Source organism: Lampetra planeri, chromosome 6 (assembly GCF_965212315.1).
Source record: "Lampetra planeri chromosome 6, kcLamPlan1.2.h2, whole genome shotgun sequence".
Taxonomy (NCBI): domain Eukaryota; kingdom Metazoa; phylum Chordata; class Hyperoartia; order Petromyzontiformes; family Petromyzontidae; genus Lampetra; species Lampetra planeri.
In genome coordinates, this window is record NC_136112.1 from 6,656,570 (window position 1) to 6,670,596 (window position 14,027).

Below are 14,027 nucleotides of genomic sequence, written 5' to 3' on the forward strand. Positions count from 1 at the left end.
ATTATATATACGGGGTAGTATTTCTTGTGATCTCTCATTTACTTGATACAGCTGTCGTGGCTGTGACGGTTCCACCTTGAGACGGAGGCTTGTGTTGCTTCCGAAACGTCGTGAATTTTTTAATTTGTTTTATTTTACTTTTATTAATTTAAAATTTTTTACCTACGTGACTTTACCGAAAAAACCTAAGAGTATTATTTTTAAAGTAGAGTATTAAATACTAGTTTATAAATAACGTTATCTCATCACGTTATCTCATCACTTTCTCGCATCAAATTCTCTCTCGCAACTTTATCAAATCACCTTTTTTCTTTCTTTCTCTCTCCCTCTCTCGATGAAGTCGTGTAGAGTTCCAGATGTGATTGGCGAATAGCCAAAATCGCCATTAGGTTCGGAATAACGAGGGAATACTATAATATAATCTACCAAAGTATGTTTTTTTTTTGTCAAGTAAAGACTGAAATACTGCACGGTGGTGAGATGTTAACTACCTCGCCTGGTATACAGGATGTCGTGTGTTCGATCCCGACCCTGACACCTGCTGTATATTTGAGTTCGCGTGTCTCTCTCTCATCATCATCATGCTAGCTGAGATGTTAACTACCTCGCCTGGTATACAGGATGTCGTGTGTTCGATCTCGACCCTGACGTCTGCTGTATATTTGGAGTTCGCGTGTTCTCACCGTGGTTCCGTGGAGTTTTCTCCAGGTCCCCCTCTTTTTCCCTCCACATTTACAAACACGCGTTTCGAGCGTTTGGCTGCTATCAATTTCCACATGACAAGCCACTTTGTTGAGCTATCATTTGTGGCCAGGTCGCTTCTGAAAAAGAGCTATATAGCTCAATGGGCCTTACCTGGTAAAAAAAAAAAGTTTAGTTTCATAGTTTAGTTCCACTGGAGCTCTCTTACCTGGGAGTGACTGGAAGCTTCGGGTCCTGAAGTGAAGAAGTCTGCGCTGCTCGTGTGGGACGAGGAGAACGGCCCGAGCTGGAGCTCTCCAGTCTGCACGGCAAACGCCGCCTCTGCAGGCTGCTGCTGCTGCTGCTGCTCCTGCTGCTGCTCCTGCTGCTGCTGCTGCTGCTGCAGGAAAGCTGGGCGTCCCATTGGCAGCAGGTCTGTTATCACGTATGGCAAAGTAGATTTCAATTAGCCTGCTGCGCTTCATCTTCTTGGTTCTTTCTTATTGTTTTATTTTTATTATTTTATTCATTCCATTCTACGTGACTTTACCGAAAGAACCAAGAAGATGAACCCCTGCAGTCACGAAAGCTTTAAATCGAAATTTTAGCCTGCTGCTGATTACTAATCAAACAGCTCATATATGCAACGCAGTAAATCAAGATTTATTTTAAAAATCCCTTTGAATTCTAAAAATGCTATTTATATATTTTATACTGTTGTGCATTGTTTCAGCCAGTTTGTTTAATGTCTGTATTTGGAATGTTTAGGCAGCTGTTTTTTGGCACTTTGATTTTTTCATTAGTTTAATGTATTTTTTTTCTACCCAGACTGCTATTTATGTTTAGTTGGTTGTCTTTCTCCCGCACCTCCGATCGTACATACATAAAGGAGGGGATCATTGATGTCCAATGTGTAATTATTAACATTGAGCTCCCTTCACTAGTATTACCGAAATATGGAAATTTTGTTATTTATAGTGAGGAAATCCCACAATTGCATGCATTTATATAGTACTGTAAGTACATATACGGTATAAAAAATGTTGGTTCAACATTTTTTTAAATTACGGACCTTGGGACTCTCAGAGTTCTGCTTTACATGTGCGCACAACTTCTTAAATCGCATGAAAATGGGTAAATCACATGAAAGTGGGTAAATTCACAATGTACGCATCTTATGACTGGAATACACATTGATAAAACACGTGAATCAATAATGCTGCCTGAAAATAATTGTTTTTTTTACATATAATCGGTGACGTTTCGGGCAATGGCCCTTCATAGCTCAATAGTTATATACATATATTTATATTGTGGGTGACATTATAAGAGAAGTTTGTGAAATACTAGCACATGGGATTTTGTTAGCTTTTTACAATGGTTGAAAGTTATATTCTAAAAGCAATTCAGCACAGCACATGTCCTAATACTGATAACACTGCACTTCAATACATATATCTCGTTATTAATATCAGTTTACATGGGTATTGGCAGGTATTGTACGCTTGCATAGAAACATTTACAGGGCAATAATGTGACAAATAATAGCAACATAAATAGCTATGAGTGAATCATAACGCAAAAATATGTAAACGTACATAAAGTTGTGCATTATTACAGTAAATATACTATCTTAATGTCAATCATTAAAAGCTTGGTTTATCACTCATTCGCAAACTCACGGCAACACGCAATTGAACCAGACAAACTAATCGCGACTTCACTGGACTGAACGGAAACAATTAAAGTTTTGCCATTTCCCAAACAATTCAGCCCCTACCGTTATATCTGCAAGACTTGGCGGAGCCATTTGTACAGAACTGCAGGGTGAAGCGACCATGCATTGCAGCTCCTATACCAGCAGATGATTTGACTCAATGGACACCGCGTCGGTACATAACACTGGCTTAGAAATAATACGGCCATCCATGCATGGGTGCCGCTGTGTGGCCACGTGACTCTTGCATTGAACTTTTGACCTGGAAGGGAGGCCCACGCCCGCTGTAGGGTACATTTTCCAACGTTGGTAGCCCAAGCATGAAACCGCGCACTCTTGTCCGCTTCTCTAATTAGCGACGAACAGGCGAGAACATTTCTCAGTAACATTGTAGAAAAAATGAGGAAGCCTTAAGATTGTGAGTCTTAAGTTTTAAAAGTCTTATTTCTTGTTGTTACGCGAATGAAAATCAAAGAATATCGACAGTAACGAAATATAATGAATCCGAAAACCATTATAAATATGATTACCACACTTTATTTCAATGTTCAACATGATATACGGTACTTTAGTAAGGTTTCTCAAGACGTATTTAAATAATACATTGTTCAGCTCATGTTAATCAACTGCTGGATGAAGTCCTCCCACACATTTCGGTCACGGGGAGGTGGGGAGTTGATTGTACTTCCACGCGCTCGCAAGCAAGGATTGCTGACAGGACCGGTTCAGATATCACTCACCTCCGGCGTTTGCCATGGCTGGGAATCAAACGTGGTTATACCCAAATCAATGGTATAACGTGCTGACGATTGTGCCACCACTCCAGCACACTCAAGAGAAAACAGTAACGAAAATAAAGTAATAATTCTGAAACAGGCCGTGCATCGAGAAGTGTCCAATTAACAGTGTTAAAACCCAATTAATTGGCACGCTGATTGTGTGTGCGTGCCAGTGCTTCCTTCACAGACACATACCCTGCAAGGAATCCATCGTGTCCATGTAATCCTCCAGGCTGGGCTGCAGCTGAATGAGGCCTGGCTGGATGACGTCTGCATTGCTGGCGTGAGCTATGCAGATCGGGCAGACACACAGTGGGATAAATAAGATACCCTCAGCATACCAAGGCACGTGGTACACAAATTACTCAAAGGAAGATTGTGAAGGTTGCTCATTTTTAATATGGGAGAGTGAGGAGTTGGGATCCATTTTTTCTCCCATGCATTTCCTTCAATATTTTTCATAGGGCACCGATGCGGATATATTTTTTTATTGGGCTTTAAGACGACCGCATATAGGGCAATAACTCGATCCAGAATACAATGAATCTTAACAATATTTGGAATGTATTAACTATGCCCTGATTCTTGATGCGCTATCGACACACTAATGCACAAGGACGGCGAACCAACTGGGGCCGCTAACAATTTCTCGACAACCAAGTACAACTAACTCATCAAAACTCTCGGGTGACAGGAACAGCACAAAGATTCAGTAGTTCACATCAGTCTTGCTTTATATACGGGATGCACACGACCAAAGCTTAGTTCGAAGTCAACAGCCACAAGGACAAGCTGGGGCCAAGGGCCAGGCGTCTATGAGGTGAAGGCCAGTGTCAAGGCCAGTCAAGGCCGGGTCCTCTCGGCTCAGTTCAGTGTCAAGGCCGGTGCCCCTAAGCTGAGCCCTCTGACCGAGGCCACACACCCCTGAGGCCAAGGACAAGGTCCGGGATAGGAGCCTGTGCTCTGGCCTCAAGGATATGTTTTAGCCAGTGCTCCAATGCCCCCAGAATGGCGGAATGTCTGCAGCTAAAGAAAATGGCAGTTACACCATGCACAAATACTGCATTTGGGTGTGGGCGGTTAATTGGTCAGGACTATGATAATTGGTTTTTTACCCTTCTATCTGGCAACAAAACTGACACCTTTTTTACAAGGAGTCATGTTTGCATAGACCACAATACCTGCAGTCATAATGCAAAAAAAAACATAACTCTGATAATGTACACACTGTCCTTGAAGTTGATTGGTCCACACCCGAGACAGCTTTCCTTAGAGCCTAGTCTCACATGGGTTGGACCAGATGACCGCAGGTATTGTGGTCTATGCAAACATGACTCCTTGTAAAAAAAGGTGTTAGTTTTGTGGCCAGATAGAAGGGTAAAAAAACAATTATATTTTTTACTGCCAAATGAGGTTCCAATGGTGGTCAGAACTAATCTTGATTTGAAGTTTCCGTGACTGCAGGAATCCATACTCTATGGTTCTTTCGGTAAAGTCACGTAGGTAGTTTTATTTTATTTCTAACTACGTGACTTTACCGAATGAACCAAAGAGTATGGTCAGGACTGATATGTGAAAGCCAGATATGCAACGATGTTATGCACTGCAACATGCAAACTAGCTAACCGGCATTTAAAAAAAAAAATTATGATTAAGTTGATAATTTAGTTTCATATTAAATAAGGAACTACTGTGTATAAACGAAAATAATAAGAGAAAATTTAACTATTTCATACTTGGTTTGCAAACTTACAATTACAAGAAGAAGAATTACATTCACGTAACAAACTTAGCAACAAATTGTTTTGCTATCATAAACACACTTTGGAAAACTGAAATAAGAATGCAAGAAACTTTGTATAATGTTGACAAACACACGATGCTTTTTCAAGAACTGAGCCATGCAAATGTGTTACTCAGAAATACTTTGCCAAGCATAGTGTTACAGTGTTCATTCAAAGATAATACTAATATAAAGACCCTACCTCTCCTTTAGACCCTTTCAAAGCTAAATAATTCATGATTAAATTGCAGTGGCTGGCATTCTATTTTATTCTTTAGAATGGCAATATGTTCAGGACCTAAATGCCAATGTCAAGGTCTGCTAGCCACGAGAGGGCTTTCACACCTCTGATTATCACGGTTGGCTGCGGAAGGCGTAAACAAGTTTCACATATACACATACATACATGACAGAGTTTGTGTCGTTTTTCTCTTCTTCCTCCGTTAAAGGAGCGCAGACTACTGGACAGTGGTTTACTTTTTGATCCATAGTGTGGGTCTCATGGCCACAGTCGCACTTATGGCTTGTCTTTAATTTTCTATTTGTTACTGATGAAAACTGTGCATTACTGCCGTGCCAGTAATTGGTAGCAGGAGGCAGTGAAACATCACTGCATGCAAACAATTTGCGGTGTGTGCTCCCCCGAGCAGTTCGCCAAACGTCAAAGTGTTATCATCTATTTTTGTTACTGAAAACATTTTCGATAATTGCGTGGCATCTGGAAAGGACCTCCTTTATTATTCTAGAAATGCCGCGTGTTTTGGAAAGCCAGGCATGAGAAGTCAACCGTGACTAAAAGGGTGTGGTTTTTTTTTCATCATGGTTTTCTTTTAATACACAGTGTGTCACAATAGCATCCAGCATATGGTGGTGACGGTGGAGCATTCTCGCACAGGCGTGGGTGTCAATTAGGCTTGTCACCTGTTCTGGTTTGACCTGGTTCAGTCCAGGAATTGGCTTCTGTGTTCAAGTGGCAGGAATTGATTTTGTTTTACCGAGATCTGGTTACATTGTGTTGAACTTTATCAAAGTGCCACTGCGCAGTTTTGATACACCTAGAATCTTAGTCTACAGTGGAAAACGTGGCAATCCGGATGTCAACTGTAACCAACCGGTGGTACCAACAGCCTTAACCTACAACCAGTGAGCCGGAATAGTGATTGGCAAAAAGGGCAGTGCTAATAAAACATATGAAAGAATGACCAAGAGATGGCAGCGTAGCAATAGATTCTTGGATCCCATCTGTGTGAAGTTTCTCCAGCTACTCCAGTTTCCTCTCACGCATCAAACACAAAGTTCATAGAATTGGCCAAACAGCCCAATTAAGGACCTTCCTAAGCGAGATGATTAAGTCTCCGTGAAGCTTTCCTGAGACAACAACAAAAAAACAATGTTCTTATAATAATCATCATCATCATCAGCAACGGTCAATCCACTGCTGGATGAAGGCCTCCCCAAGCAGTCGCCATATCTCATGAACCTGTGAATGTAAAATCATTTATTCTCACAAAGGAATTTGTTCATGAATAAAACACGTTGACCGATAGCTGCGGATGGATGTTGTTTAGTTTGCGCGGTGATTATCGCCTCGCTATAAAACCGAGCTGTAAAAACCCAACTTCATCTCCGGACGTGTTGAATGCCATCAGTCAACGTGATCCCAAAAATACTCTTGCTTCGACCTTCACGTTCGTCACACGGGGATTGCGAGGACACTTAGAACATCAAAACACTCGCAGGTATTTACACTGTGCACATAGGGGTTGTAATGATTCATGTCGATTCATCGATTAATATCGATTCATCTATGAATAGAGTTATTATTTAAAGCTTGCAATGAATGCATCCCACTGCGTGTGCAAGAATACATTTTTCCCATTTTGTACAAGTTGTATATACATTTGGAAAACATGGTTCACACAGCCAATAGAAAATCCTACATTCACCACAATGTTAAACAAATTATATATTCTTGAATCACGATGACTCCCCAAAATCGCAACAATTTATCGTATCGCCAGGGAAGCCATTTGTGACACCCCTATTGCATGTTGATTTGCATTCTACAAAACGGGACAAACCTCACACGGAACACAAACATCGTGAAAGCACAACATTGCACATCCAACAGCCAGACACTTTTTCGTTTCACATATTTGCTTTCATCACTGCAACTGTACCACAGGCAGTCGATCGGCAGGCCGCGGTGTGGTGGGGTGAAAGGGTGGTTATCTAACCCCTTCCAAGACCTCTGACCATCGTGGAAGAGTAGACCGAGTATCCTTTCGAGGGGGCTCCCAAGATATCCCTCGAGCGGAGGCCCATCCATCAGCAGTGACGCGAGCAAAGCAATGGAAGGGCTACACATTGCACTACAAGTGGACATTGATCGCTCTGTAAGCCGTAGTTTTACAAATCATTGCTGACATCTGAGCTCGTTTGTGGAGAATGTCAACGCACCCATGGCTGCGGTTAATTAGGAAGTTATGCTATTGAGTGAACTTCTGAAAAATGCGATGGTAGATAATGCACCGTTTACAGAGAACCAATTTCACCCTCACAAATCTAAACCCACAACAAGCACCTACATAGCTTCTGTTTCAACTCTGTAGATAATAATTTTTTTAAATAAAAGCATTGCTAATTTACTGAATTGTATATTCAAGCGGTATAAATTCTACATCACCAAGCCAGGGACTATTCTCTTCCCATACAAAATAAGTACTTACATTTTATCAACCTCTAAAGATGATAGGTCAAGTTTCCCTCAGACTGGAAATTTAGCTCACAACCTCATGATTTTGAGTTATGTATTGTAACTGCAGTGCCACTTGGTAATACAGCAGAAGCTCAATAATCAGTGTTGATATGGGAAGGACGATGTCGCGGATCCAGTAATCCATGGTGTATCGCGGAGGGTTACACCAAATAATCCGGCGATGCTGTGTGCTGTGAATTATGAGAGGAAAGAGCTGCGTGGTTCCATTAATCTGTGAAAATATTGTGGATTGTAGGATAAGCATGGCACAGGACTAGTGGCCACATTAATCTGCGATAAATTTGTGGATTATGAGGCTACGAATTTTTTTCAAACCCAAATGGCACAAATCTGCCATATAGGTGTATGTAATCTGTCTATGCTAATGCAAAACAAAACATTTAAATAGCAAAATATATCTTTTTAAATCCTACCTCCGTGTCTTCCCTGTAGTTCTGCTCCTGCAGCTGTGCCGTGCCCCCCACTTCTATGGATTGTGGTGTCCGGTCCGTGAAGTGTTTTTAATCCGACGCAGTTTGCCATGGATATTGAGGCATTCACGAACTGCCAATAATCCGTCAATTTACAGGGATTTGCGGATTATTGAATGGATTACTGTATTTTCTGCTTTAATACCATTAATTCCTATGATTTAACATATTGGTATTCGTAACATCGTTATACATTATATATTTGACATGTACAATGTTAGATATAGTGTTTTATAGCCAAAGCAGTTGCTATTAATTTTCTGAAAATTAATGTTATCGAATAGTCAAATGTACACGTGACAGGGGCCGACTGTAGCTTTTAAGAGGCCTGGGGAAATATTAATAAATGAGGCCCACTCTGAGGCCTCCTTGGATTATTTTTAGCCCCCCCCCTGCCCCCCCTCAGATCTGAGGCAAATGGCAAACTGCCCCAATCGGCCCCATCCTATCTCTTTACATCCCTGACACTCAGTCTGTTGCTAAATGCACTCCCAGTGCAGCAGCAGCAATGTACCAATTTCACGTGGGTTTGGCCACGCGAAGCTGTGCTGCGCCAGGCTTGAGAAGAGCGTGTCACTGAAGTCCATGATCATGGTGTCCAAGTGCAGCGTCCACGCCGACTCGTCCTGCTGGTCGGACGACTGCGCCTGCTGTGTCGAATGTCCCAGTGCCACGTCATCCTGGGCGCGACAAGCGCGGGGTAAAGAAGAGTGAGGGGACAGGACTGCCATGGTATGGCGATGTTACGATATACAGTAAAACCTTGGATTGTGAGCATAATTCGTTCCGGAAACGTGTTTGTAATCCAAAGCACTCGTTTATCAAAGCACTCGTATATCAGTTGTGATCACGTGACGCTCGGCAGACAAAGCGTATACACGTGCTACTCGTATTGCAAGACCTCGCTCGTTTATCAAATTAATATTTATTAAAAAAATTTGCTCTTCTTGCAAAACACTCGCAGACCAAGTTACTCGCAATCTAAGGTTTTACTGTATAGTACGGTAGAGGTCAAGTTGCAACCCTGAACTTGCTTGCTTTTTTTTTTACTGGCTTGCTCACACTACTGCGAGCAGAAGGATCTCCTCTAAAGGAAGCCCTAGAGAGAGCCTTTACAGAATATTTTTGACAACTCTAAAATATGTGAATACCCACATATAAAAAATTTTTAATTGCAAAATGCCCACATTTTACCCCACCACGAACGACCGGGTGATCGATTCACTCGTATGAGGTAAGGTCCATGATAATCTTATAATTTGTTGGGCAACATATTGTTGTACGATGATTACAGTACGTATTTTATTTCAGTATTTTATTTCCTGACCAAATATTAATGAAACAATAAACATAATTAAAGTTCTCAATAAATTAGCTATCATCCATTAGATGAGTGTTTTGTAATGGAGTAATTGACGTTATATATATATAAATTATTTAGCTATTATGTAATTGATAGAATATGCATAATAAGCATTAGAATTTGTATACGATACATAAAATGATTAGAAGACTCATGGCAGGCTGATAGAGAGTGAAGAACTTCACGCATTAGCCATTCGTACTAAGAGTACTGCAAAGCACGTAAACAAATGTGAAACACAATTACAACGCTACAGGAAACTGATATCGCAATAACATATCATGATAATCGACATCAGATTGAATCGTGAAAAATTATTTTGTTGCAGCCCTACTCAAGAAGCTGATGTGAACATGCATCAGTTGGGCCAGCAACAGTCGGTGTTTACGAGTATCATTTATCCCCGAGACAAACTTGCAGTATCGAAAATATGATTTTTCCTTGTAAAATAGTCGTATAGCTGCCCCGCATTTTTAATATTTTCACAGCAGTTTTTTTTTATCGTTGAAACAAAAACATTCCCTTATTACTGCCACTGACAAATGGAGTTGACTGGCATGCTGCTGAGGCACACGGTTCAAAAAATGATTTACACGTGCAATTACCAACCTTGGCGAGACTTGCCAGCTCATCATCCTTGACTCTCTGCAAATGCATCAAAGTTTAAATAGCGTGAGGCACCGTAATAAAGTTACTTAAATTGTCAGGCGCAATTTTTTTTTTATTGAGAACATTCATTAACATAATTGGCTACAATTGAAATTACGTTATAGGCCGATGAAAGGCAGCACGTGCCTTTTTTCTGTACGCGTGCTAAACCGAGCCACTAAACAGAAATAGCGAACATAACTCAAGTCCTAGCACCCAGCCGGTGTTCAGGAGCCCCGATGGGCTGAGCCTTCAGCCTCAGGAGGGGAAAAAAACTCTGACAACGTCCCCGCGTTGGTGGCGTCGCTCGCCTGTAATACGGCACTCTGGAGGCAGCGAGATGGGTTGGCGGTTCGCACAAATGTTGCGAAACGCCATTCCCTTGGGCGTCGAGGTGCCATAGCCTGGCTCGCAGCAAGTGGGACAAATCGCCATCTGTTTCGGTCTGTACGGTGAGAGAGTGTTGCCCTCCTCGAACGTGTTTTCTCTGGGTGCTCTGTTTTTCTCCCACTTATGAGTATAAATTCTCATTATTAATTGGCTGAAAGCATCTTATGATAAAAAAAAACACCCAACGCAGGACCCTCCTGAAAAGAGTCCTATGATTCAGTGTGGTCTTTGTGGATAATTACGTAAACTAAAATATTATAATACTGTTGTTATTATTATTACTCGCCTTTTGCCCGTCCAAGGACGGGTGTATTGCAGTAAATCTGAAACTTGCAAGCGCCAAGCAGACCGCGACGTGATATTCATTGCATCAATTCGTGTGCAATTTATAAGGGCGCGGTGACGCAGACCTATTTCATTTTAAGGTTATAATCCCTTGTTCATTGTGACGTCCTTTTACTTCGATGTCTCAACAGCGTTACCGAGATCACGTGACGTGAGGGTTCTGCCTTTGTAGTGAGGGTTGTGAGTTGACGCCGAGGAGGGGGGAGGAGGCGCCTCGCCCCCCCCCCATGTGGAGTGACGTCACCCGCTAATTATTATTAATGAAGGGGGGGTGTCCATTTGAGGACGTCACCTGTTCGTGATTATTAATGAGGGGGGCTGTTCGATGTGGAGTGACGTCACCTGCTCATGATTATTAATGAGGGGGGGGGCGGTCCATGTAGAGGACGTAACCTGTTCATGATTATTAATGAGGGGGGCTGTTCGATGTGGAGTGACGTCACCTGCTCATGATTATTAATGAGGGGGGGGGCGGTCCATGTAGAGGACGTAACCTGTTCATGATTATTAATGAGGGGGGCTGGTCGATGTGGAGTGACGTCACGTGTGGGACACACAGACATTCTTGGCTCATTATAGTAGTGAATTATTATGAGTTTAAACACTGGTTATAATTTAGTCATTCATTGAATGCCAGGGTTAGGGTTAATCAAAGAGGGCATAGACGTGTACAAGCCACTGTCATCTTCTTGGTTCTTTCGGTAAAGTCACGTAGAATGGAAATAATCAAATAAAATTTAAAAAAACATTATAAAATATTATTATCATACTATTTTATTTTTTTCTATTATATTATTTAATTATGTTGTATATTTTTTATTTTATTATTTCCATTCTACGTGACTTTACCGAAAGAACCAAGAAGATGAATCCCTGCAGTCACGAAAGCTTTAAATCGAAAAAAGCCACTGTCAATCCACTGCTGGATGAGGGCCTCCCCACACGATGCAGGTCATAGTGTTTATTTGGTCATACTTCACCGTGCTGGTCAATGCCATTTGGTCAAGGCAGAGACCATCGCTGTGAGAGCATAGTACTGTAGTACAGGACGATGGGTTGTATGCACTACCCTCTGCTGCCCACCATACAGCCCTACAGCCTAAAACACCCGTTGTGAATGATGTTCATCTATATTCTTAGGTTTTTTCGGTAAAGTTACGTAGGTAAAACATTAAAATTAATAAAAGTAAAATAAAATAAACATCACGACGTTTCGGAGGCAACACAAGCTTCCGTCTTCAGGTGGAACCGTCACAGCCACGACAGCTGTATCAAGTAAATGAGAGATTGCAGGAGCTACCACTCCGTTTATATAATGGTTGGAGAGGGGGGAAGGGCCAAGTACAGCACACTTTTCATTCATATGGTAAGGTGAGGCTTAAGAGGGTGAGCCTTTGTTATGGAGAGGTACGGTTTGTGACTCAACCTGTGTTCATCTATCAGAGCACCATCGAGACCCATTTGGTCAAAGGCTACAGAGCTATATACAGTATATACATGTTATGACACTGTACACAAAGTACTCGCAGTAACGAATATTTATAGATGTTCTGTTCAGTAACATTGTGGCCACATCTAATTGACAACAAAAACAATATTCTACAACAATCCTAAGAGGGGCATTATTCCCTTTGTAAAGTAATGACGCCGTAGATTTTTTCCACTCATAGAAAAAAATGAACCGCACTGCAGGCCGAGTTCGGTTGCCGCTCGTATGAGATGTCTCCTGACTCAATTCCAAAACTAGAGCCCTGAACGGCGCTCGAGCCAGGCAGGCCCTTCGTTCCACATCGACTTTTCCCACTTCTGTGATATCTCTTCACGCCACCTGCCGTTGTGTGGGAGGTCTCGCTGAATGTACACACAGTGGAGGCTCACACGCATTTGCTCACCCGTTTTTTGAAGTAGATCCTCCAGTTGTGGTATTCCTTGATGACTATTTCAATCCGCCTCTTCCAGTACTTTCCTTCAAGTATATTTGCCTGCCACAGCACACCCAAGGTTACCGTTTGTTTCATTTCCAGCCAATCCACGGCTGATGAACGTTTGGCTTATTGGGGGGTTGTTGGACCATACATCACCAGCCTGGTCAGTAAAAGTTGATCGAAAGGGGGCTAAAGCCCAAGGGCTGATTCAGATATCACTCGCCACTGATGTTTGCCATTGAGAGAAACATACTCAGGTCACCTGGTGCATGGCGCAGTGCGCTAGCCATTAGGGCACACTGCTCTCTCCCCAGGCTACTATTAGGAGATCATAATGGAAAGCGCTGAGTGTAAGAACAGCATTGTCAGCTGCTGTTGCTCAGCGTGAGGGCGAGGAGGGGGTAAGATGCTACTTATTAGAACATTTAGAAACTGCTTGGGCCAATCTTAGAGGAGGCTTCTTATTTGAGCTCAACGTGCAAAGCATCTTATCGCGTAACACGTCGTTTAGCAGGTTTCCAATTAACTTTTCTATTCGAATAAGTTCTGTACTTCCAATAAAAGTTATTTTGAAAATTAATACGATGGATAAAAAATGCGTATGACCTTCCAAAATAACATATCCCACTTTCGAATAGGATACAAATGTAAGCGTCCTTTATTATTCCTCAAATACACGTATTTAGACACGTAGTGTATAGGGTTTTAGCTGAAATAAGTTATATGGGGTGGATTCCACTCAACTACAGACCATTATGAGCAGGACACCATTGGGAAATAATGCATTAATCACAGCACACAATACCAGAAATGGCCATTCAAGATAATCTTCTCTCTTCTGAAAAACATGAAGTTACTTCATTCATTCATGAATAAAAGAAAGGCCCATTTTGATTTAAACAGCATAGTACTCTGCTTTGATAAAAAATATAAGCAAAAATATGAAATCATCGTCAACAAATCTAAACTCGGTCATGTGTTTTTTTAACAATTACATTATATTTCGTACAGTGTGACAGGATTGACAATTTTAACAAAACATTTAACATTTAAATTCGCCAAATGTTGCATTACAATTCGTGAACCCCTTCTCACCATCACCAATGTACGCACATATGTTGAACTTCTTTCGCACCGTACGTAGCCA

At 41.6% G+C, this 14,027-nt stretch overlaps 1 protein-coding gene across 2 annotated transcripts in view; it reads right to left on the reverse strand.

The window, feature by feature from the left end:
* Positions 1-14,027, reverse strand: part of LOC144719459 (MLX-interacting protein-like) — a 56,739-nt gene that overhangs the window by 21,916 nt on the left and 20,796 nt on the right. The window contains exons 4-8 of one of the 2 annotated variants that reach the window (XM_078595388.1): positions 12,848-12,937; positions 10,182-10,217; positions 8,724-8,889; positions 3,373-3,465; positions 911-1,092 (exon numbers count right to left, since the gene is read on the reverse strand). In XM_078595388.1, coding sequence (XP_078451514.1) covers positions 911-1,092; positions 3,373-3,465; positions 8,724-8,889; positions 10,182-10,217; positions 12,848-12,937 — 567 coding nt within the window. Of the gene's footprint in view, positions 1-910; positions 1,117-3,372; positions 3,466-8,723; positions 8,890-10,181; positions 10,218-12,847; positions 12,938-14,027 lie in introns of both variants that reach the window. The other variant, XM_078595387.1, reaches the window with a different exon arrangement.